This window comes from Venustampulla echinocandica (assembly GCF_003357145.1).
Source record: "Venustampulla echinocandica strain BP 5553 chromosome Unknown scaffold_10, whole genome shotgun sequence".
NCBI lineage: Eukaryota > Fungi > Ascomycota > Leotiomycetes > Helotiales > Pleuroascaceae > Venustampulla > Venustampulla echinocandica.
In genome coordinates, this window is record NW_022474215.1 from 57961 (window position 1) to 83262 (window position 25302).

Sequence of the window (25302 nt, forward strand, 5' to 3'; positions counted from 1 at the left end):
GAGCAAGTGCTAGCATCTGCTCGCAGGTTTCGTTTGTTCGTTTGTTACTACAGGATCTATAAGACTCCGCCCATTTTGCTCTACGATCTGATCTCTCGTCATCACCATTACTTATACTAATGCCGCAACCATCTGTCGCAGATCATCCGCCGTACACGCACGCCGAGCCCCAATCTGCCGTGTCCGCGTATATTGACGAGAGATTCAACATGTCCGACGACGCCTACAATAACCGCCCTCCCCGTCTGAGCGCGACCTTCATTCCAGGACAAGACGATGATTTCTTTGCCCCGGAGATAGTTTCGCCAGCGCCGCAACGGTGAGATATACCTGGTTGGATGGATAGGAGCTCCGTGCTGACGCCAAGTTTACAGAGTAATGCCCGAAGTTCCCTCTAATATGCAGGAACAACTTTCTCACTTGGAGCTCGAGGCGCGAAACCCCACAGTAGATCGAATGAATTCTGTATCCTCTACATACTCCGAGCTCCCGCAGAGACCCCGCGAATCATATAATGAGCCTCCCCCGCCGCCTCCAAAGGGCCCTGCTTTTACCGCGAGCTATGATCATACAAACGCCTCCGCATATCAAAACATAAACAGCGACTATAAGCAACTTCCGGGAGTGCGTCCTGGACCAGACTCCCCCAAGTTTTCTCCATTTCCCAAACCACGAAAGGCAGGGCCAAATGTACCCCTCTCAGACGAAGAGAAGGAGGAAGTGCTCGACAGAGCAAGAGCACTCGTTCTCCAATCCTCAGACCCAGAAATACAATTAGCATGGGCACAGGACGTTCTATCGTGGGTGGAAGTAGCAAGCCAGCATGCCGCCCGGTTACAAACGGAAGGGGAACCTCCAAGACCCATCACCCCGAAAACCGAGCATGACCTGAGAGTGGACGCTCTTAGTATCGTCAACTTTCTTGCAGAGCAGCGCCATCCAAAGGCGGAGTTTATGAAGAGCATGTGGTTGGAGTTCGGGAAGTTCGGCTATCGCGTGGACAAGAAGGAGGCTTTCCTGGGGTACAAGAGAGCCGCGGAGAGGGGATATGCCCGGGCAGAATACCGGATGGGTATGCAATTCGAGAGCTCGAACAACTCGGCAAAAGCTATCGAGCACTACAAGAAGGGTGTATCCATGGGAGACTCGGCGGCACATTACAGATTAGGCATGATGACATTATTGGGACAACATGGCATGCCACAAAACTACCAGCAGGGGATAGATCTTATACGGTTTTCTGCGGATACAGCAGATGAGAATGCCCCCCAAGGAGCCTACGTTTATGGGATGCTTCTTGCGGGAGAATTGCCAAATATAACGGTTCCGGAGCAGTTCCTACCCTTTGATTTGAATGACGCCAAACTTTTTATCGAAAAAGCCGCATATCTTGGGTTCGCAAAAGCGCAACTTAAAATGGGACAGGCGTATGAGCTGTGCCAATTAGGCTGCGAATTTGAGCCCACTCTTTCGTTGCATTATAATGCTCTGGCAGCCCGCCAAGGAGAAGCCGAGGCCGATATGGCCATTAGCAAGTGGTTTCTGTGTGGCTACGAGGGAATTTTCGACAAGAATGAGGAGTTAGCCTTCACATATGCTCAGCGAGCTGCCCAAACCAAGATGGCAACGGCTGAATTTGCCATGGGCTATTTCTACGAGATCGGCATGTATGTGCCCGTAGATCTGCGTGAATCGGCTGCTTGGTACGAAAAGGCAGCAGAGCACGGGAACAAGGATGCTCTTGGAAGAATTGGCAGTATCAGAAGGAACCGGACTTTATCAAAGAAAGACCATGAGCAAGTTGCCATATCACGGATCAAATCGCAGCATGGCTCCCAGCGTGGAAACAGACCCGATCGGTTCAAAAAGCTCCAAGAGCCCATGCCTCAAATTGTGGACGAGTACGCAGACGAGTTTGAGGATGACTCCGCGGATAGAACAGACATGCCAGACCCAGGTAAGTCTTATGATGGAGTTGGGCAATTACGACCCGAAAGAAAAGGTCTTCCTCCACGACCAGTGTCCGCCGCACCGTACCCGGAAAGCGACCTTCCTCCCATAGTACGACCAAAATCTGCCGCGCCATATCCAGAAGATGACGTTGCGTTCGGCCATCCTCCTGGCTCCTTCCAGGGTCAAGGCCTACGGCCTCAATCTGGCCCACATTCCGATAGACCTATGTCTGCGTTTGGTATAAAGGTACCAGTCCATGCCAATACGCTTGACATGGGCGCCAGGCCTCACGACTCGTCACGAGCTTCGGGAGGAGGCTGGGAACCAGAAGTGCCTTCAAAATACCGACAGCCCACCACGCCTAGTCAACCAGGATTTCTCCCGCCACTTGATGTAGGTCAACCTCTCAATCTCGATCACCCAGGTTGCGGCCCAACCAAGCTTCAGAAGCTGCCTCCAATGAACCCAAACAAACCTCAACCTCTACAACCTCAAGGGTATGGTCCAGACTCGTCCAGACATTCGATGCCTCAGCAAGGATATAATAATCGGCCTGCCGACCCCGCTGTCCAGAGACGAGATCCATCAGCCAATAGCGTCCAGCGCCCTCCTAGGGGAAGTTCCATGATGGGCCCCTCCCCAATGGTCTCCTCCCCAATGGTAAGCCCTCAGCATCCACCACGACATGATTCAATGGCGCCAAACCCAAGCCGTGCCCCCCAGCGACCGATTCCTGCGCATACAATGTCATCACAATCGGCGCCGCACCCAGCCCATGATTCTAGAGCTTCTTCGGCAGCTGCATCGGTGAGTTCGGCGCCCCCGGGACCACCAAAGAAGCCTGCTAGGGCCGGTCCTGCAACATTTGAGGAAATGGGTATTCCTGCTGGGAAGAAAGAAGACGAATGTGTAAGTCCTTCTCCTTGATGTCCTCTTAAAGCCCTCTTCTAACTTTGATGTCTAGACCGTTATGTAAAGAGCTATCATGGCTAGCAAGACGACTTTGCTGGTATGCATGGGCATGTGCGTTAGGGATTGAAGGAAGCATTTAAAATTGAGCGAGCATTGTAAGGGCGTCTGATTTTGCTTTTGCTTTTTTTCCAGTGCTTCGACCTTAAAGGAAATTGGGCTTTTTATGCTTATCACTGGAGGAGCGGTAGATAGAGGGTTAGAAGTGGGTAAGCGTATTTTTCTGAGTAGAAATGATACCCGATATAATTGGTTTTTGCTTGTGTACATTTAAAGTTACTGTGCGCTGGAGAGGGAGAGCAGTGTGTCTCGGTTATTTCTATAATATAGGAGATGCGTCGCGTCGACGACACCTTACCTGCCAACCCACCTTCTCTAACTCCTTTTTTCGTCGCGCCGTTCTGGTGAAGAGCCTGATACTAAGTGTAGAAACAATCATCTCCATCTCTACGATCCTCATCATTGTCGCGTTGATAACGCTATTCTCTCTGATTCTGGAGCCCAAATATTATTCATCCAACCATCGGCGTATCTGTGGCTCCATAATATCCTACAACACTAGACACAGACGTGATGCAACGCCATCTCATATCTCATAACCAATCTTATTTATTCCGCCCTGCTATCCATTCATCCCGTCCGTCTATCTATCAGCCCGTGATTCTCGAGGTCAAGCAAGAGATGGCACCTCGCGCCCCAGCAAAATGCAAGCCGAGTACAGTGGCAGAAGATTCCATAAGCACGGCATCCGCCTCCGACTCCCCTGCTCTAAAACCCAAGACCGAAAAAGCCAAAGTTGAAAAATCGAAAGGAGGTGCTGCTGAGAAAGCCAAGACGAGCAAGAAGGTGGAGAAGGCCATTTCCGCCGCTGCTACTGCTGCTGGAGGAAAAGATGCCAAAGAGAAACCAAGCGCAGGGAAGGATGGGAAAACGAAGCCTGTTAGCGGCGATGAGGCGGAGAAGTTGATTCTCCAGTATCTAAAGGAGCAGAATAGACCTTATAGCGCGACGGAGGTTAGTGCTAATCTACATGGAAAGGTATGTTTCCATCCCCTTGTTTCTCATCAATACGTCGTGCCCTCCCTACTTTGGGCCTTGTTAGTCTAGGCTTCGATAGGGAAGCGTGGCTTTCTATTCCTATGTTTCGTGTATGATATAATTAGACGTGATTAATGCTCGTGTCATAGGTGACCAAAACGCTCGCAGATAGACTTCTAAAAGAGCTCGAACAAGCTGGGAAAATCATGGGAAAAGCGACTAATGGCGATAAAAAAGGCAGTCAATGGGTGTTTTGGTATTTACAGGTAAATCTAGCTTTGCCCTTACGCTCCCAATTTTCCCCTTCGACCCATTCTTGCCTCTTTCTTCGTTTCTAATTTTGAATCTCCATTCCCATCTTCGTATTCCACTACATCGTGTCTCTACCTATTTTGTATTTCGGCCAAAAATGCAGCCTTCATGCTAACGTACTCGCTCCAAAGGACAAAGCCGACCAAGCTTCTCCCACCGAACTCCTCTCCATGGACGAAACCATCTCCACCCTCCGCACAACCACTGTACCAGCCTTGAAATCCCGCTTCAAAGCCCTAACAACCAATCTCTCTACCATCCTCTCGGCGCCTACAACCTCCGAGCTTACCATTCTAATCGCCAATCTCCAGACCTCCAATGCGGAGAAGAGGAGCAGGATCTCGGAACTTAAAGCAGGACAGGATGGGAATGGTAAAAATGGTGGAAAAGGAGCGGTAACGAAAGAAGAAGCCGAAAGGGTGCAGAAAGAATATGCGTATTGGAAAAGTAAGATGGGGGTTAGGAAACGGTGTTTTCGCGAGCTGGAGGGGATGCTTATGGAGGGGATGAGTAGAGATGAGATTTGGGAGCGGGTTGGGATCGAAGACGTTGAGGGCGACGGAGGTTGATGGCTATGAGAACGGTTTGGTGAGAGATCTAGAGAAAGAAGGGATGCGGATGAGAGAGCTGTGCTAGATGAACCTCTGCTATTTGCTACTAACTACCCACGCCATCCCGCAAGCATGAAAGAGCTAAGGAATTATTGAACCCCTATTATTTGATTTGATTTGCGTAGGCTAAGAATTAAATATGCACCAAGTGTGTCCCTAGTCAATGTCCTAAACACTTCACCCTGCCCTGCCCTTCAAATGAAAATAATGAATCATCCTTCAGGCTTAGTATTTCAATGAGATTGAAACGGGCACCACGTAATCTCCACCTTAATATTGTGTTCTAGAAGTATAGTAGACGCCCTCTCAATTTCGTTTACATTTTCATTTCCCATATAGGTGTATCTAATCATCTCACATATTCTCTCGGCTTCACTTCTCTTTCTCTAAATCGTAAAAGGCAAGCAGATACCCTCAAAGCTTAAAGATCAATCTATGTGCCTAGCTTTCCTTAGCTACACTATGCGATTAGGCTAAATTTCCATTCCTTCGTATTCTTTCCCAAATTTTCCTGTAGCGCCAGAACTAGATTATGAATTTCGCCCTCCGGTCCTGGGTATGTTGATTGTCTGTCTGCTTATGTTCTGCTTTTGTATATTACATAAAATTCGTGAGCGGGGTCTATGAGTAGCTGCAAAATGAGTTCCCTTGTGCGGGGCAACAGTTTTGCGTCGCGGAGGGGATGGTAGGAGTGGTGACTGATGTGGTTGTGTATATGACTGGTCGTTGGGGGAAGCTTGATGCCCGTCTAGGGTTGATGGTTGCTCTTAAGCACAGTGGTGCCGTCTTGGAAGTAGCGAGTCAAGATTTGGTAGCATCCTCGGAGCAGCTCATCTCGCGCCAAACATGCCATCGATACCGCCACCGCTCGTGGTTGGAGTGCCATTGGTATTCCTCGGTGGCCCGCCAACAGCACCAAGATGGGGACTTCGCGTACTATTCGCATAAGTCCAACCGCCACTATTTCTCTTCTCCCCTTTCCTCTCATCCACATCCTCCATGCCTTCCATACTGAATACAAAGTCACCCTGTTCTTCGTCAATGGGCGTGGTAAATCTGCCACTCCCACCATTGCCTATACTGCTCGAGCTGACCTGTCTCTCACTAACTCTTTGGCTAGAGCCTAGAGGGTTGCTTGTGGGACGTGCTGGGTGCAGGCTAGATTCACTGCCACCAGATTCGGCCCTTGAAAGTCGGGTCCGTTGAAGCTGTTGTGAAATGATAGACATGGAGCTTTGACGGGGCGGGGAAGCAAGGTAAGGGGATGCGTCACCCGAATTACTTGGACGTGCGATTGGTCGGGAGCTAGGGCTTGCACCTGCGTGGAGAGAAGAATTTCGAAGGGGAGATCCAACATGCCCAAATGCCGAGGCACGGGAAGCCGCTGCTCGATCCTCCTCTTCCTTTTGCTGTTGGTGGCGTTGGAAGAGGGGGCCCCATCTTGAGGGGCTGGCGTTGGAAGGAGAGCCGAATTTCGATGAAATGTCATTGTTTGGAGTACCTGCCCCGCTATGAATCGGTCTGCCTTCTTCGTCAGCTGTGCGAGATCCTCGGCGAGCTTTCTCTTGCGGTGTCATAAGGTCTTTGAGAGTTTCGGGTAGATAATCCTCCTCAAATGTGAACGCTGCCTCCCAATCTTGATCCACAGCCTTTGGAAGACTAGCTGACATAGCTTTGGGTTTTGCGAAACGCTGCGAGTGCATCACTCTCTTTCCGAAGTACTCATCTGCAGGGTTGGTTGGTGGCGAAGCTGCAATGCCATTGAAACGATCCCTTGTATCATCGCCAAATGCAGAGCTATGCAAATTCTTCAACGCTTCCGACGTCCTGCCCTCCTTCGCAGCTCCTACAGAACCCGGGGGGGATTCAAGTCCAAATTTTGAGGGAACCGACGACGCCATTGGGCCGTGCCGAGCAATCCAGGACACCCCGTTGCTATCGAACGACGCTGGGAGAGGGGCATCTAGGACACTGAGACCCTTACCCCCGACTGGTGATAGGCCGAGCCCAAACCGATTTATATCTTCGTCTCTTGGGGAGCCGTAGGTCGATCCTGGATGAGAAGCATAACTTGTATCAATCGTCGGCACACTAATATCAATGCTCTGATGACGTCCTGTCTGAGGAGCAAAGCTATCATCTTGGCCCGTAAAAGGCGGGTATTGCTGGTTATATGGAGATGGTGGCACGCCGTTCGCACGCATAAATGAGTTGGTCAGGGCCGAGCCGGAATTCTGTGGGTGATACAGGTCTGTGTTTAATCGGCCACCAATATTCAGATGTGCTGGTCCCATTGGACCCCCTTGTTTATAGTTGACTCGGCGTCCATCGGGAAGGACGTGTATGTTCGCGCATTTGGGACCAAATTTGCAGTTGCCCTTGATAAATTAGAATTAGTCGAGATCTGTAGATGATGTCCTTCCGTCTACTCACCTTTGCAAAGTATTTGCATATATTATCTGTCGTGCTCGCGAGATCGTGGCTGAAGGGGCATGCAGATCCAGCTTGACACGCGCCTTGTCGATAAAATTTGCACGGTACATGTGAAGTGTCTGGGAATCACAAATGTCAGTGAGCGGACGAGAAGTAGAAGCTGGGGATACTGACTTTGTCGCCCAGGTGGACTTCGTGGACCATCAAACCGTCCCATTGCGCCAGCTGGTGCAGGTGCAGGTGGAGCTTCTCCGCCGTTGCCGTTGCTGTTAAGCGCAGTTGGCGGTGGGATATTCAGCGAGCCGGTGCTCATATGCCTATATTCTGGAGCCATCTCAGAAGCACCCTGGCTTACTATTACTTGCTAGCAATGTGGAAATACCGATATGCGCTCTCCGATGCCAGAGGATGTCGAGGGCTTCTGTTCAAGTCTCGCGACCCCGCGAAGTGGGGGATTAGGGATGTCGATCTGGTTCCGTAGAGTCGCTGAAGGAGGGCTCTGTCTTGGTGGGTGGAGGTGAGCGCCAGTAGATACGAAGAAAAGCAATCTCGGTGTCGAGATGGGGCGAGTGGACTGGTTCGTCGCCGATGCTTGTATCTGGTCCTTTGGTGGTTGGGAGGTTGGTGTCGTGTTGTGGGAGAGGTGAGATGGAAGTGGTTTACAAGCGGTCGAAGCGGAGCTCCCTCGCGTTGTCTTTGGTAGCACCTTGAAAAGCTAAATTTCAACCACCCAGGCTCTTGCTCTGTCTGCCGCCCCTGCCGTCTATACTCCGCCTTGCAAAACACGAAGCCAGCCTTGACCTAGTTTACAGCTAGGAGCAATGAATTTACCAAACTCCGATGGGAGCTCTACCTAAATCGCTAAAAGCCTACAATTTCTGTGCCTTAGAATTGCGAGCCTTGAGGGGTACTCGAGTAACTCTTCGGCGCCCGCAAGCTAAGGGCCCGGGACGAACGCGGGCGTCTCCTAACAATCGGATTGTTTTGGCGGCTGTGGACATTTATTAACAGGACCCTTGCGAATAGTAGGAAGCGTCGGGTATGATTATGCTGCTTTCCTCTTATCGGGGGCAACGAGCAGCGCAGGAATCAAAAACTCCAGATATGTACGCTTTGATAGGCCAGGCCAGAAGTGTTTTTGATATGTACGAGGGGGTTTGAAGAAGCAACCGTGGACGATATCAGAGGGGATCAGGCTCAACTCTCGAGTCCCTGGGAGTGCAGACTTCAGACCACCAATGGCCAAACGGGAGATAGGAGTTAATGGGAGCTGAAGGGAGCTCAAGGGGACCTAGCTGTTCTACGTTCTGCCTAGGCCTAGGTAGGTAGGCTCTAGGATGCTCTGGAGGTCTCGTGATTGCTAAAGTCATGTCGGAATGCATCTGCAACTTTCCGCATCGTGGGCCTGCAGATCTTGGCCGCGACATGGACTATTTGGTCTGGAGGACACCGCTTTTATCATATCATATGCGCAGCGTCGACGCAAAACCATCATACCATATCCAGATCCCCTTCTAGCATTTCCCCCTGTAAGGCAACGAGTGAAGATGACAGCTCGATGATCACGCAACGACTCGGTCCCAGAGATCCCAGCGTTCCAAACGCCTCGTCTATCTTTAGATGTTCTTCTGCGTGGACAAGCTATGGTTCTCCGCTCTCATACTAGGCCTAGATAGCCGAAGACAACGACATGGCATCCACTACGCTATCTGACGAGTATGGCCGTGACCATATCTCCTTCCCCTCTTTTTTACTCCAGCAACCGGGAGTCGACATCAAGGAAAGGGTCAGAAGAGCAGGCGAACAGGCGGAGCGGAGAGCGAGCGGGAATCATTGGTGCAAACCGCAAACGTTTCAACCGCCTACGCCTCCTATGCCCCGCCTCGTCTGGCGCGGTTGCTACAAAATGCACCCATCGATGTCGAGGATACGGCATTTAGTAATCTTCGATCTATACTGCCATCCTTGAGACCAAGGATCAAGACGCCTTCTAGTCATCTGATCAACGGACTGTTCCAACTTCCAAGTTTCTTTTTGAGACACAGCATGTGAAAAGGGTAGGTTAGACGCGTATCACATCAAGCTCTAGACCACCCTCTCCACACTCTTCAAAAGCCTCCAAGCTATTAGTCAATTAACAAACAATTGCCACAGCCACAACCACGCACCACAATAGTTGAGGTGACACACATCGCTCAGCCATAAAGTGTTAGCCCTATTTACCAAAGCCACACAAGCCCAATACGAACCGACAGCTTGGTCATCCGGCCTACTTTTGCAAGAACCCACGTTTTGGGTTATCACATGTATCAGCCGCCTTTCATGACAAGTAAGCTTGTTTCAGGGTTTGGTGTTGTTTTGATCACTGCGTGGTGAGCGCCACGTCAGATTCGGCGCGCCCGACTCGGAAATATTGGACCTCTTTATGAAATGGAAATGAAATGATGGTGTGGTGACGGGATGGTGTGTGGATATGTAGTACATTGCCGTGTGGTACTAATCACTACCGTTATTGGGATTTCTAGGAAGTCGAGGGAACCTCAAGTACAAGCACCCAACAAATCAGATATGGAGATTGGGGGACCGAAGTCGTTCATTGCGCAGAACTTAGTGTATTCTTTCCTCGTCAACAACTCCAATGGAGTTTAGGCTCTCATCAGCACCTGGTTTTTCATTCGCTGTCATAGTGCTGAACACAAAAGAACCCTACGTCTCTTGTTTTCACAGCTACTTCTCAAATTGAATAGAATTTAACTTGGAAGCTACTGAGTTGTACTTTCTAATCTCAAAGCTACGATAGCTTCGGGTCTCATTCAAGTAGCTATTTGTTGTGCTGGCGGCCTATTCTGTTGCGGACAATGTTGACTTGTTGCGTAAAGATTACTTGCTTAAGCTTGGCCGCTACGTGGTATAGACGGTCCAAGTAGCCGTAAAGAAGACTTGAGCCATCCGCCCTGCAATCCTCTCTTTATATCCTTTCTAGATTAATATCAACCAAAATCACTAGTTTAGACAATATACAGCATAAACCAGGTAAATTGCCGTATTGTTTAACGAGCCTGTCGTTTTATTTCCCGAGGACGCGATGCCATCGCGAAACATAAAGGCATTTTGGGATACCATTTACTGGGTTTTGTTTAGAGATGTCACTATGGCGGAAGTAGAGTCAAATATCCATGAGACTTGAAGGGACAAAGAACAAAACTCCAGAGGATGGGATATAGATTATAAACTAAGAATAATTTATTTTCTAGTGCATATCTACAGGTAAGAAGTACCTTGCTCCACATGTCTGTTGCTTCTTATGCACTTGGTACTCGGCCGTCGGTTCTGTGTCGACACACTTCAGCATGCTCGATAGACCGCGCCAGTTCAACATGAGGCGAAACTAGTCTGGCCCACTTAGTTAGTTATAGAATCTATGGATACTGGTAATTCCTGGCACTTGGCAGAGCCTGAAAATGATTATAGTGCGATAAATTTGAGATTAATAGATATGACATTTTCTGGGCATCGCAGACTGAATATATCAAAAACGAACTAAGTGAAAATTGGGACGACTACTTGGCATAACCCATCTACAAGGCTTGTAATAGGAATATGAACTACCATCAGGATAACTTCTGGAGTATAAATACTAACTTTTCAGGGTCAGGAGCTCATATCTAATAGATAAGCTTAAGAACACGAAGTATACTGTAGCAAGATTTCCAGGGCCGTAATATGACTAAGTTATTATCACGTGATAGTTGCATATTTATGCCTGAGGCGATAACCGCAAAGATCGCAGCTTTTGGCAGCAGCTTCAGGGTAACGATGAAGATAAAATAAATGTAAAAATAATATTCCCATTCCTCCTCTGTCTAAATCTCCTTCCTCCTAAAGTCCTGCAAGACACGTCTCGACGGTTGTCTGTGATTGTTCCCTTCCTCCTATGGGTCTGCGTCGAGTCGCAGCTCCTCTTAGGGTTTTGACCTCGATCATGTGAGCCGTCTCGCTAAAACTTTCACTAGCGCGCTTTTCAATTTTTGAGGCGCATCTTCAATTTCTAGCATTGAAGATCCAGACGACCCCACGACAACGACAACAGCATCGAACAATACCGTCACGATGCCTACTCGTCTAAGCAATACCCGCAAGCAGTACGTTCTCCTCATCTTCCCAGTTATGCCGAACCCTCTTGGGAACGATTGTCTCTGCACGCGCTGGGTGTCTCCCCCGCCCAGCATTGTTGATCTGGGCACAGCGATATCAGTCTATTCGATTGGAGATGCCAGATGGAGATACCGGATGGAAAGAGTGGTAGATCAAGGGAGAATATTTGCTAACATTTGACAAAATTATAGCCGCGGTCATGTCTCCGCTGGTAGGGGAAGAGTAGGCAAGCATCGCAAGCATCCCGGTGGAAGAGGTCTTGCTGGTGGACAACATCATCACCGAACGAACATGGACAAGTACCATCCTGGTTACTTCGGAAAGGTCGGTATGCGGTACTTCCACAAGCAAGGCAACCACTTCTGGAGGCCCATTATCAACTTGGACAAGGTACGTTTTGAGACACCGATCCGTTGGGTTTTTGGCATTGGAGGCTGGGGGAATTAGAGAGCGACCGAAGATATGGGGCCCACAGAAAAGTTGTGCAAGGGGATATGGGCAGGATGAAGGACTCTAGGAGCTATTTTCAGACCAAGTTAAGATGCTAATACGGCGGAATTTTAGCTCTGGTCCCTCGTCCCCGCCGAGAAGCGTGACGAATACCTCTCCGGCAGCAAGAAAGACACCCTCCCTGTCCTCGACCTCCTTCCCCTCGGATACTCAAAAGTTCTCGGCAAAGGCAAAATGCCAGAAGTCCCATTAGTCGTGCGCGCGAGATGGTTCAGCAAGGAGGCAGAGCGGAAGATCACCGAGGCTGGTGGTGTTGTCGAATTGGTTGCATGAGCGTGGTGTTACTCAGGACGGAATGGAATGGTAACGGGGCTTGCGTGCATCAATTGTGGACTTGAAGAAAGGCGTGGCTTGATTCATGCATACTATTTAGCATGAACCGGCTTACTTCTATGGCTATCGGAGTTCCTATGAATGAAAAGCACAAAACCAAGACTCAAATTCGCATATGCGTTTGCCAACTGGAGAATGTGATGATTATCCTTGGGTTTATGTGGTGATGTCCTATTTAGATCATAATGAGCCCATAAGACGCACCACGAATGCGAAATATGTACGTGGAGTTTAAAAGAATTATATGCCTCTTCCACGTCGTAATCACCAGCAACGCCTCTTATGCCTCTCCCATCATACGCCATCAACAGCAACGCCTCCCATATGATTATCTTACAGCATGTACATTTCCACCTGAACCCCATATTACCCAGAAATTCATTCTGGAGTGTTAATAATCTCCATCTCATCCTCCTCCTCATCATCCACTCTCAGGAAATCGTGCTCGAGTGCCTCTTTAGCACTAATACGCTTATTTGGATCAAGTTCGAAGCAACGTTCTAGGAATGCCACAGCCAGCTTTTCTTCACCAGACAAGCTATTCACAGCTTTCGACCACATAATAATCTTTTCCAGTGTAAAGCCTGTCTTTCCAATAGTGGGAATGTTTGTCTCAAAGACAGTACCATGAAGGTATGCACAAGACTTCATCCTTTGGACGCCAAAAATAGTGGCAATCTCAATCATTGCCTCGACATCATCGGCCGAGTTGAAGAAAGGGAAACGCCTTGATAGGAAGGTCAATAGGATTACCCCCGCTGACCAAATATCGAGCTTGGTTGTCTGGTTCGTGCATTTGAATAGCACCTCAGGCGCCCGGAATCCACGAGTGCCAGCTCGATTCGCGCGTCGAGAAGGGCGGGAGTCGTTCTTTGGATAGCCGTTTGAAGGGCCCATAGTAGCAGCCACGCTGTTGGAGATCCGGGCACGTCGTCTCTCCGAGTCCTTCTGACAAAGACATGGTTTGCATTCTGTTCCCTCTTTCTCAGCCAGTCCGAAATCAACCAGGACCCCGCGTTCTTTAGCCGAATCGTATAAGAAGTTCGTGGGCTTGATATCTCGATGGATGATCCGCCTTTCGTGTACTGCTTCAAGAGCCGTGAATAAAGACCGGAAATATACCCTCACCTGTGATGTGGTGAACTCTCTGAAATAGTCGCGGAAATCCGTATGTCTGAAGTATGGAAGAATTGCAATAACTTGGTCTGTATTCCGGAATGCTGTAATGAGGGGGCACACGGAATTGCAGTTTTGCAGATCGTGGAGCAGCTCCAGCTCATTTAGAATCCGCATTGGACTACTCGTAGCATATATCTTTTTGATGGCCACATATTTCTTCGGCGGCCCCTCCTGTCTCCGTTGTCGGTGGTCATCCTCGTCCTCGTATGGGTGATTTGTCTTCCGTCTCTTGACTGGTGGTGAACACCAATTGAGGTTGGGGTTTTCCTTATCGGGGTCCCAATCGTTTTCAAAATGGTCGTATAACAAGTCCTCCGCTTTATATACAGTAGAGAAGGTCCCTATATCGTGTCAACATACGGTCAAGTATGGTTTGGAATTAACGTACCTTCTCCAATCCGATTGATCAGACGAAATCGTTCTTTTATACCCTTAAATGTATTTTGGAACTTGTCCATATCTTCTTGCACCGAAGGGTCGACATGTGCATCGCTCTCGTCGGAGCACTCGGAATCTCCGTCTCCATCCCCGTCCTGTGTTTCGCCTCGTGACTCGTCCGACCCATGATCCTCTTCATTAATAACCTCATCCGCGTCCAGCTCGTCGTGATGTATCTCGAACGGTATTCTCGCGTTCCTGGGACGAACTGCAGCCATCTTGGAGCACCGAGCTTCAGGAATGGCCGAAATCCAACAATTGCCCTGCGAGCAATAGTTGAATCTTGTAAGGCTTCTCGATTGGTTGTTTAGAATTAAGTATATGAAGTGCATATAACGGTAGACGCGGGGTGTTGATACAACATAAGGCGCTAAATCGGATTGGGAAGTAAGTCAACAACGCGTAACCCTGTCCACAAACCAAAACACCACCGGCTTTGCGACTTTTGCGACAAACCCGACTTCAAGCGAAAAGGCAACTCGTTGATGTCTATACAAGTGCAGTTGAATACTGCGTCCTTATTTTCATTATGGACACCATCAACTTCGATATCAACGATGCTCTCAAACATTATATGAGCGATCCTGCCACAATATCTACGCCGGAAGCCGACTCGAATCTCGTCGATTGCGAAAACGACCCCGAATCCCTCACCAACTCCCTAATAAATACTGTGTTGAATCCGATCGTCGATTCAGTAGCGGAGAATCCAGATGCTATAACAAGAAGCTCCTCATTTGACTCGCTGCAATTTTTACTAAAGTGTGCCCCAGTTTCCTTTAAGTCTATTCAAAATTACCCTACAGAGCCGGACTCTGAACTCTTCAAACTATCTAGATCCTCCTCCATCCTACCCACACATGCCTTAAGCAAAATCCTTGATCTCGTTGTCTTTGGGCTATCTGCTGAGGCGGATGTCATCCACCACGATCTCGAGTCGGATGAGCAAGATATCATTTCACACCACAAAAACCTACTAGAGATCTTCGGCTTTCTGCTACAATGGACTATTGCTGCAGTCGAAACGAAGGCGGCGGAGAAGTCTACCACAGCGCCCGCCGCTCGAGGACGAGGAAAAGGCGCGAAATCGAAAGCCGCAGGAAAGGATAAGGATGGAAATTGGGATTCGTCTTCCCAATTACAAACTGCCCTTGATACCATGTGTAAAGTGTTCAAGTTGAAGCTCTCCAAAATCTTCCTGACTACTTCGGAAAGGGATACATTTATTAGCCTGTTCACTCGACCAGTGACCATGGTTTTGGAAAGCGAGCAGAGGGTTAAGAACACTGCGATTCGGATGCATGCATTTAAAGTATTGTGCATAGCTGTTAAACATCACGGTCACGGCTATGGTAAGATCGGGCCCGCCGCAGTTCCTTGACAGATATGCTAATGTTCCATGCCAGCCGCGCAAATATCGATTGTCCAGAACTTGACCTACTTTGAGCATCTTGCAGAGCCAATGGCGGAATTCCTTCATATCCTTGCAGAGCAATATGATTATCCCCAACTTACTGACGAGATTCTTCGAGAGCTCAGCAACAAAGAGTTCAACAGTAATGATACCAAAGGACCGAAGTCAGTCTCTTCATTCATTGTCAAGCTTTCCGAACTTGCACCTAGACTCGTCATTAAGCAGATGACGATGTTAGCGAAACAACTAGACAGCGAGTCCTATGCGCTACGATGTGCTCTCATCGAAGTCTGTGGAAATTTACTAGCATATCTGAGCAAGCTCGAAGAACGGGGTGACAACCACAAGTCACAGTTAAATGCCTTTTTCGATGTTCTAGAGGAGCGTTTCTTGGATATCAATCCTTATTGCCGATGTAGGACAATCCAAGTCTATATCAAGCTATGCGATCTGGAACAAAAATTTCCGAAACGGCGACAAAAGGCTGCAGAACTAGCAGCCAGAAGTTTGGAGGACAAAAGTAGCAATGTTCGAAGAAACGCTATTAAGCTCTTAGGATCACTAATCAAGACACATCCATTCAGCATCATGCATGGTTCTCAGCTCTCGCATAAGGAATGGACTGCAAGACTGGAGGCTGTGGATGCAGAACTGAATGCTCTGAACCCCCCCGTCGACACACCAGGTTTGACCAACAAACCAGATGTGACCGTGGATACAGCACTGCTCGATGATGCCACACAAGTCGAGCCAGAATCCCCACAAAAACAGATGACAGAAGAACACAAAGCTGCTATCGTCAGGAAGGCCCAAGAGGACGCCGCAACTTCAGAGGCCATCAACAAGTTAACCTTGACAAGACGGTACTATGTCGAAGCGCTCAAATTCGTTGACGTTCTGCATGGTGCCACTACTACTGTTTGTCAGTTGCTTGGCTCTAAGAATAAGAGCGAAGTTATCGAAGCCATGGATTACTTCGAAATTGGTGATGCGTACAACATCGAGCAAAATAAGTTAGGCATCCGGAGGATGTTGCGGTTGATTTGGACCAAGGGGAACAGCGATGAAGGGAAGGGCATTCAAAATCATCTAATCGAGTGCTATAAGCGCCTCTTTTTTGAAGCCCCAGATTCTTACAACGGCAACGATGCGGCAAACTACATTGCTCGAAACATGATCAGCTTAACCTTCGGTGCCACACCAGCGGAGTTGACATCGTTGGAGCAGCTTCTCAGCACCATGATGAAGGTGAATCATGTCTCAGAACTTGTTGTTCAGAAATTATGGCAAGTCTATGGCGTACAGAAAAGGGAAATCTCCAAAAGTCAGCGACGTGGGTCAATTATTGTGCTTGGCATGCTCGCAACAGCAAAGCCAGAGATTGTAGTTGGTGAGATGGAGACAATGCTCCGAATTGGTCTCGGCAGACTTGGACGTTCCGATCTACAGCTGGCCAAGTACACTTGTATCGCCCTTCGAAGAATAAATTCTACCGGACGACAGGTAAATGAGCCCAACATCCAGCCTTCAAAACTTCCAAACGACCATGCCATTCTTTCCAAGCTGGCAGCTATTATCGAGCTTGAATCAGATAACAAGGAATGGTACGGGGTTGCTGAGCAAGCAATCAGTGCCATATATGCGCTTTCAAAGCACCCAGACACTCTCTGCTCCGAAATTTTGCGAAGGAAGACGAAGCATGTATTCCAGCAACGAGTCGCAAAAACACCTGAGCCAGAAGTAGCCCAAGGAGAAGCCCAAGGAGAAGCCCAAGGAGAAGCCCAAGAGGAAGCCCAAGAGGTGACCCAAGTACTTTCTCCTCCACCGGAGCCACCAGTCGAGGTACCTGAGCCAGACAAGAAGCTGAAGGGGGCGGTTGCCTTGTCACAGCTTCTCTTTATTGTAGGCCACGTCGCCATTAAGCAGATTGTTCACCTAGAGCTTTGCGAGCTAGAGTTCAAGCGGCGGAAAGCAGATACCGAAAAGAACAAGCCAGCGGAGACAGCAGCTGACAAGGCGGCAAAAGAAGCAGCAGATGATCTAGATATGATTGGCGGAACCACTGAGGACGACTTCACCGAAGCAATGACACACATTCGGGAGAGGGAGCTCCTATATGGTGAAAAGTCACTTCTAGCCAATTTCGGTCCCCTGGTCTCGGAGATATGTTCAAATAACACCACATACAAGGACCGGAATCTCCAAGCAGCCGCCACGCTCTGCTTGGCGAAGCTCATGTGCGTTAGCTCTGAGTACTGCGAAACCAACCTTCCGCTGCTCATTACCATACTCGAAAGGTCTAAAGACCCTATTACACGGTCAAACGTTGTCATTGCTCTTGGTGACATGGCGGTCTGTTTCAACCATCTCATCGACGAAAACACGGACTTCTTGTACCGTCGTCTCAACGACAAGGATGCGAGTGTTAAGCGCACCTGCTTAATGACGCTCACATTCCTTATCCTTGCTGGTCAAGTCAAGGTGAAAGGCCAGTTAGGAGAGATGGCCAAGTGCCTGGAAGATGAGGATAAACGCATTGCGGATATGAGTCGAATGTTCTTTACTGAACTGAGCACCAAGGATAATGCTGTCTATAACCACTTTGTAGATATGTTCAGTTTATTGTCTGCTGAGAAGGAGCTGGAAGAGGATTCTCTGAGGAGGATCATTAAGTTTTTGGCTGGGTTTATTGAGAAGGTATTTCATCGTACTCTCCTGCAAGTTATTATTTGCAATGAATTCTAATGCGTGATTTAGGATAAGCATGCTAAGCAACTAGCTGATAAGTTGGCGGCAAGACTTACCAGGTGTGAAACTGAGAGGCAATGGAATGATGTGGCGTATGCGCTTAGTCTTCTCCAACATAAGAATGAGGATATCACGAAGATGGTGGCAGGTGGTTTTAAGGTAATTCAGGCAAGTGCCTAAGCAAAGAATATATCCTGCTGTATGTGTTTATATTGTATGGGTATTAGGAAGGATGCGGGTGGAGGGAAGGTTACCTGCTTGGTTGGGGGTATGGGGCGTTTGTGATTCGTAATAATGCCCTTATGAACGAAGCGTATATTGATCTTGAAAGGGGGGAGTATCTTAAGTAGTTGAATCAGATTTCATTAGCCTTGGCCCAAAAAACGTACTGAAGTTCTAAAATAGGGTCAGGATCTTTGCCCCGCGTATATTGAGATGATTAGCAGAATTGCTTGGGTTGACAGTTCCGTGCAGGCACAGAAGAGCTACGAGGAGTTCAGGAAGATGGAGGAACCAGAGGCAAAAATATCAGGCCGGAAAACATTTAAAGTAGCATTAGGAATTAGGACAAGGGCCAAAAAGTTTATGCTAGGTATCAGGATCGAACTGATGATCTTCTGTGCGTCTCGGTCCAGCTCAAACCCACTCTCTACAACAGTGTCCTTTGGATAAACTGGAGATGTGTTTTTTGTTGGCAGAGTATTGGCCGATGTGAGACAGACGTCGTACCACTAGACCAACCTAGCATTAGAGGTAAATTTAAAATAGAAAGTCCTATTTAACATTATATAGGTGAGGGACTGGGGGTTGGTGAATGATACCGCGTGCCGGTGTATCCCCCCCCTTAGTACATAATATTATTTTCAATATAAATAGCTCTAATGGCCCTCGCAGACTAATGATCTAGGAAAATGTTACAACTACTTTATCCTTCCTTAACTTATTGACCCAAGGGTGATAATAAACTGCGATAACTAGGTAGTAACTATCTCGCTTACCGTCTTGCTTTTGGTTGAATGAGACAACTATTCCCTCCGCCGAACCTGTTACCGCTTGAATGACCAATTCAATAGGCTACATCTCGGCCGTAGCCAGTAGCCAGTCTAACAATTGCTCAAGAATACAGATAAGGTTCGTGTCAAGCTATAGGCGCACGAGAAATCAAAATATAATTTAGATCAAGTAATTTCCTTGGATTAAGTTAGAAGATCTCCATTGCTGGAGCGTGATAAATGTTTAGGAGACTTGGGCAAATTTAATAAAGAATTTAAACACCTAACTATTTAGACTAGAAAAACCGAGAGAGTGGGTTGGTTTCTATTACCGCGCTTTAACTTTAATATGCGCAGATGCTCGTGGCAACGTAAACACCAAAAAAACACAATGGCTTAATAGCAGGAAAGAGTTGTAGTCAAAGGATATCCTGGTATCTAGTAAGAGAGAGCAGTGGCGGTTCTCGTTGGTGCCTGAGGCCGAAACAGCTTCAATGCCACCGACCGCGTCTCCCAAAGCTACCTAGATCTTTGCCTACCTCACCTCCATATCACATCAACCCAAACAACCACCCTTCCCATCCACCCTACCCATTATTCGCACAGCCCATATCTTTCCCTCTCAAAATGTCCGAACGCGATCTCCAAGATATTCTCCGGAAATTAAGATCCTCCCCTTCTTACGCAGACGCCTCCGCCCTCCTCAGCAAAGCCAAAATCACCCTCCTAAAGCTCCACGCCCTCACGCCTCAACCCTCCACCCCTCAATCTATCCTCCTGGCCGCGCGAGAAGTCTTCGACCTCGGCGCCCTCCTCAGCATCCGCGCCAAAGACCCCGCTGCTTTCACACGCTATGTGCATCAACTAACGCCCTTCTACGATTTACCCGCCGACAGACTTCCCGCCACAAGGAGCGAGCGGAATAAGGTCATCGGGTTGTATTTATTGCTGCTGTTGACGCAGGGCGATTATGCTGGTTTCCATACGGAGTTGGAGGGCTTGGAGTTGAGGGAAGGGAATGGGGGTAGGGTGGAGGATGATAAGTTTCTAGGGTATCCGATCAAGCTCGAACGGTGGTTGATGGAGGGGAGTTATGATTTGGTTTGGAAGGCTATGGCTAGTCGGGAGGTGCCTAGTGAGGAGTATGGAATCTTTTCAGAAGTATGTTTGTTTCGTTTCCCTCCTCTACATTCAGATAGTTTAGGGAATGTGTAGTGGCTAACAGTAACCTAGATTCTCACCTCCCAAATCCGGAACGAGATCGCTTCATGTAGCGAAACTGCATACCCATCACTCCCCATCTCATCAACGAAGAACCTACTGTTCCTTGATAGCGAAGGGGCTGTGGTTTCTTTTGCCCAGAGCAGAGGTTGGTTAGTTAGGGATGGACGGATATACTTCCCGAACCAGAGCCTGAAGGCTGGTTCAGATCAGGAAGGTAACCAGAAGGAGCTGAGCCGGCTAGCGATCGAGAACACGCTAGGCTATGCAAGGGAGCTGGAGACCATCGTCTGAGGGCATTCCACAACTACGATGCTCTGTTCTAGGCCAAACAAGAGATTGTTTAAGATAGTGGCTTGTCAACTATGTATTCTAGAATTGGCGCTTAGGTGTACTTGAAGAAACGGTCAAGAATAGATTGCAGCTTATGATATGATTGGCTTTTATCTAGATACCTACGTGATCCAGGGGCTAACATTTATTGATACTCCTTACATGCATCTAGGTGTAGCAGCCAACTATAGCCACCATCTACTTTTCCCGAACTCCATATTCGTTCCGAAATTGCGCTCACGCAACGAGCTTTAGCCCACTTCCATTCTTTCCCACTTCGCATACTCCGCACACAGCACAGACGGTACCCTTGTACTTGGAATGGTACTTGCTGCCATCAAAAGCACAAACTTCAAATGCCGAGCCTGAGTAGATGGGTGTATGGGATGCAGCACAAATGTCGAATTCGGCAAATTGGTCAAATTCGATATCATGAGCATCATTCGGGTTGCGTTCGCATTGAGCCTTCATTTTCCGTGCCTACAGGACATAATCAGTAAAGCTAGCTTAAGACGTCTCAGAAGTCGCTTACATTATCGAGCATCTTGGCAGCGCCCCCATTTGCTAACATCCTGTTTGCAAAGCTCAGCGCCGAATTGAGGTTCTTGTTGGTATAGGCCAACTTCATCGCACTCAAAAGAGCTATTTGTCTGTGGGGAACCTCGAGCTTTGGAATGGTGAAATATGCCGAGAGTTCAAGACTGCGCTTGAGCTTCTCGGGCGATTTGGCTACCTCTTCATTACTGCCAAGCTTTCGGCGGGACAATTCAATCGCCATCGCAATGCTGTATTCGCATGCAGATGTGATGAGCTTCTTAGCCTCTTCCACCTCGGAAACTGTAGAGACCGCATTCACAAGAAGTGCATGGAGGATGCCTCTGAAAATTTTCGCGCCGTCGTCCAATTTGTTGGTTCGCATAGCATCATATCCTCTTTGGAGGTCATTTGTTGCTAGGAACTCGATATCACGAGGGATGATTGGGAGGACCTTTCGAGTATCTGTCTCATCGACAGTTCGGCGAACATAGTTGATGATCGGTGGGAGTCCAGCTGATGCCGGAAGATATGTCTTGGATGCCTCATAGATTTCCAGGAAGCGCGGCTTTAGCGGTTCGAAATTAACAGCACCGAGCTGTCTGTTTAATAATTGCATTGCTGTCTCGAAAGAACCTCCAGCCACGTGATCTGCCGCAAGTGGCGAGTTGCGGGCCCATAAATCGGCTTCACTGCTTCCTGCGCCAGCTTCAGCACTATCGACATTGACAAAGTCGCTCTCGACTTCTGGGACGATATCATCTCCCATGTCCCAGCCAGCAGCATCCTCGTCATCCTCTGCATCTGCGAGATTAGTTGTTCGGTTGTCACCATCGCCTTCTCCAGCATCGTCAAAGCCGAATCCATTGGAGGTGGTCGCCGGCTCGTCTTCTAGTGATAGGCCCTCTACCTGGCCAAGTAGTGCTTTCTCGAAAAATGACTGTGATGTAGCCTTCGTTGGCCAGTTAGACTTGAAAGTGGGCACGACAGGTTTCGGTGGAGTCAGGGGAGAGCCTATCGATGGGAGTGTGATTTGGTCTTCGGTGAGTCCAGTTGCTTCTAATATTGACTCGCACTCTTCTGTCAGGCCATTGGATTTCGCAGTCATGTATGCAAGGGGATCTATCTTGATTAGTCGAGTCCAAAAAGAAGAACATGGATATACGCACAGAGATCAATTTCCTTGAACATATTTATCCGATCATTCACGTCTCCAAGATACAGCGCATTCTGGAAACGAGCAGTGAAATCACCACGATGTTCAGCAATCTTTGCCATTCGTGTGAGTTTTGCCTCGTCGCCAGTAGTGAGATAAAGGAATGACAACTTGTCGAACTGCCTCAATTTCTGGTATGTCATCTCGACAATCTGGTGATTGCCGTGGGCAATGGCTTCTGTTGTCAAACGCGACCAAAGCTTGGGCCGGTCCAGTTGCTTCGCCATTTCAACAGCAACATCCAAGTTACCGCACTCGATTGCAAGTTCGAATCGTGTTTGTGGATCTTGAACGAATTGCAGCGCAATTTCGGGGTAGCCTTTCTTCTGTAAGTATGAAATGATGCTTTGACCAACCAAACTCGAGTTCTTGATGATTTGTAGCATTTCTTCGTAGTTCCGCTTGACAAGTGCCAGTTTGAAGCGATACTCAGTAGGGTCAATATTCAAGATCTTCGGCTTAGCATTTCGATCCAAACAGTACACACTGCGTGCTTTAACCCGCACGAGGTATACAGTTTGGTCAAGGGTCCGAACAATTCCGTTATCACCATTCAGCAGAGTATACTTGATATGGTTGAGGGTTGAGTAGAGAAGGACGCCGGCATCATCCCACGTTGCGCTTTTTATCCGAATCGTTTCATGTAATGTACTGACTTGTTCCAAAGTCTTCGTTACAATGGTGACGTTGTGTTTGCTCAGAAGAGCAGCATAAAGGCCGTCATTTGACCAAACCACATACTTCACGCCGGCAACAGCGAGTTCCGCAACTGCCTTCTTCTGCTGGATATCATAAAGTTGGACGAGGGCGGGTGTGATGAGTAGAAGATTACCAGTGCCGCCAAAGTAGATATCGGTTGTTCCACTTGGTGGCTTGATGGTTTTTGTGGTTGAATTAGCGAGGTCCTTGATATCAATTTGTTGGTTGGCAGCGTGAAAGACAGCAAATCTATTGCGTGCTACAAAAACGGCTGAATTGCCCTGGCCGCGTTTTGTATCAGGAGCATCTATTGAACCAGAGCCGTCCCTAGGAAGATTTATGAGTTCGTAAGATCCGCCGTCGGCAGGTGAAGTGACTAAGATAGCTCTCTCAGCAGGGTTGTACGATAATGACCGTGGAGGGACCCATGGGCTGCCCAGCTTTTTGAGAGTTAACAAAGTCGGACTCTCGATATTCTTCTGGAAGTCGTATGATCGGACGTGCTTCTCCTTGGTAATAAAGAAAAGGTTGTTCTGATAGAAGGCGGACGCAGGTCTTTCCCGCTCAAGCTTGAAAACCATAACACCATTATCGTGGCCAGCAGCAAAGAGATTAATTTCCGGATGGGCAGCAATGACCCAAAACCGATCGTTTTCGCGCTTGAATGATTGCACAGAGGTACGCTTATTGAGATCCCAAACTCGGATGGTCTTATCTTCACCCACTGACAGTATGAGATCTTGGTGGGGATGAAACAGGCATCCCGAAGCATTCTGGAAATGTCCTCGACATGTGTCGACTTCCCAAGCTTTTGTTTCACTCATTCTCCACAGCTTCACAAGCCGATCATCTCCCGCAGACACGATAAGGGGTAATGTAGGATGGAAGGCAACCCAGTTCACACCTCTGTCATGCCCCTCCAGGACGAATTTGACCACAGCATCTGTATTTCCAAACATATCGGCTTGATTCTGATTTGACCGAGACATCTGATCCTCAAAGGTCATCGAGGTGGGCGCGGAGTGCTTCTTTCGAAGGCCAGAAATATCCCAAACTCGGACGGATTGATCCAGGGAGGCTGATACTACCAGATCTTCTTTTGGGTGGAACTGCGCACACATAGTGTAATGGTTATGACCGGTCATAGTGCAGACTAGAGAGGCTTATTAGGGGTGCTCGCAGATAGAACGGAATTATGGAGACTCACTCAAGGACCTGTTCTGCCAATTCCAGATACGGATCGTTTGATCATCCGAGCTTGAAATAATCCAAGGAAGCTCATGGTGGAAAAAAACTGTGCGCACATAGTCCAAATGGCCATTCAATGTAAAGAGACATCTGCGAGTCTGGTAGGACCAGACCTTGATCTTATAATCATCTCCGCCAGACACGAAGAGAGGTTGTGTTTTATGGAAATCGATTCCGCGGACTGGGCCATCGTGCTCTTCAAATCGGTCGATTAAAGTCCCCATGCGGTAATCCCAAAGTTGAATCGTAGAGGAGTGGAGGGAAACGAGAATCCATGGCCTTCGAACGATTAGCTGAGTATGCGCCATCGGGGTTAGGCAACGCACCTTTTGGGATGGAAGGCAATCCCCTTAGCCCTCGAGGACTTGGATTCGAACTAGAACACATATTAGACATATTATAATATTAATATCCTCCCGCTGTGGGCGAACTCACCTTCGTCAGCATATTAGGGGAGGACGCCATGTTGACCGACGCTGCGAGAATCGAGGACGCCTATGCCTCGCTCATTAATGGACGGGTAGCAGCTGCAGATCTCCCTTCCCCTTCGAGTATGAGCTGCTCCGCTTGCAATAGTTGATCTGAGAATTGGAGATTTCACGGAGACAGCAGTTGGCGAATTCGAGATTCTGGCCGTGGGTTTGTGTGCTGGGGGGAAACTGCGACGTTGCGATTTGTGGCCGCCGCCCCTGATTGACGCCTCGTATATCAGGCACGACAGTACAAGCTTCCAGGGGAAGCTCCAGCCGGATTTATTTTGGCAAGGTGGCCCCAAGGCCCAAGACACCGAGGGGTGTTCTCAGCCTCGTCGTCGGTCTTCCCCAGATACCGTCCTGTAACTCATAAAATATAATGCCATGTCCTGATTCCTTGGCCGCTGATTGAAACGCAACATAATTGCCTCCCATTCCCATCCGCTGGCGGACAGCTGAACCCGCATTCATTCACGCCCCGGCGTTTCGAGTA

General features: G+C 48.4%; 8 protein-coding genes across 8 annotated transcripts; 5 read left to right on the plus strand and 3 right to left on the minus strand.

Moving 5' to 3' along the window:
• Positions 1-119: 119 nt before the first annotated feature.
• On the plus strand, positions 120-2929 carry BP5553_09173 (HCP-like protein; the record flags this gene model as incomplete). The annotated part of the gene is made up of 3 exons (XM_032017796.1): positions 120-319; positions 375-2862; positions 2918-2929. 3 exons carry the CDS (start codon positions 120-122, stop codon positions 2927-2929), a joined length of 2700 nt encoding a protein of 899 aa, XP_031865703.1.
• Positions 2930-3603: 674 nt separating this feature from the next.
• Positions 3604-4841, plus strand: BP5553_09174 (uncharacterized protein; the record flags this gene model as incomplete). Its single annotated transcript, XM_032017797.1, has 3 exons — positions 3604-3960; positions 4110-4226; positions 4404-4841. 3 exons carry the CDS (start codon positions 3604-3606, stop codon positions 4839-4841), a joined length of 912 nt encoding a protein of 303 aa, XP_031865704.1.
• Positions 4842-5713: 872 nt separating this feature from the next.
• On the minus strand, positions 5714-7650 carry BP5553_09175 (Uncharacterized protein; the record flags this gene model as incomplete). The annotated part of the gene is made up of 3 exons (XM_032017798.1): positions 5714-7261; positions 7317-7435; positions 7491-7650. The coding sequence occupies 3 exons, from the start codon at positions 7648-7650 to the stop codon at positions 5714-5716; spliced, it is 1827 nt and encodes a 608-aa protein (XP_031865705.1).
• Positions 7651-11426: 3776 nt separating this feature from the next.
• BP5553_09176 (putative 60S ribosomal protein L27a) lies at positions 11427-12254 on the plus strand (the record flags this gene model as incomplete). The annotated part of the gene is made up of 3 exons (XM_032017799.1): positions 11427-11458; positions 11663-11861; positions 12036-12254. The coding sequence occupies 3 exons, from the start codon at positions 11427-11429 to the stop codon at positions 12252-12254; spliced, it is 450 nt and encodes a 149-aa protein (XP_031865706.1).
• A 438-nt stretch (positions 12255-12692) lies between these two features.
• Positions 12693-14149, minus strand: BP5553_09177 (Protein kinase-like (PK-like); the record flags this gene model as incomplete). The annotated part of the gene is made up of 2 exons (XM_032017800.1): positions 12693-13834; positions 13882-14149. The coding sequence occupies 2 exons, from the start codon at positions 14147-14149 to the stop codon at positions 12693-12695; spliced, it is 1410 nt and encodes a 469-aa protein (XP_031865707.1).
• A 311-nt stretch (positions 14150-14460) lies between these two features.
• On the plus strand, positions 14461-18765 carry BP5553_09178 (Condensin complex subunit 1; the record flags this gene model as incomplete). Its single annotated transcript, XM_032017801.1, has 4 exons — positions 14461-15283; positions 15338-18042; positions 18103-18252; positions 18499-18765. The coding sequence occupies 4 exons, from the start codon at positions 14461-14463 to the stop codon at positions 18763-18765; spliced, it is 3945 nt and encodes a 1314-aa protein (XP_031865708.1).
• Positions 18766-19712: 947 nt separating this feature from the next.
• Positions 19713-20600, plus strand: BP5553_09179 (Uncharacterized protein; the record flags this gene model as incomplete). Its single annotated transcript, XM_032017802.1, has 2 exons — positions 19713-20246; positions 20319-20600. 2 exons carry the CDS (start codon positions 19713-19715, stop codon positions 20598-20600), a joined length of 816 nt encoding a protein of 271 aa, XP_031865709.1.
• Positions 20601-20876: 276 nt separating this feature from the next.
• On the minus strand, positions 20877-24801 carry BP5553_09180 (uncharacterized protein; the record flags this gene model as incomplete). The annotated part of the gene is made up of 6 exons (XM_032017803.1): positions 20877-21119; positions 21172-22295; positions 22343-24241; positions 24296-24615; positions 24663-24712; positions 24772-24801. The coding sequence occupies 6 exons, from the start codon at positions 24799-24801 to the stop codon at positions 20877-20879; spliced, it is 3666 nt and encodes a 1221-aa protein (XP_031865710.1).
• Positions 24802-25302: the final 501 nt, after the last annotated feature.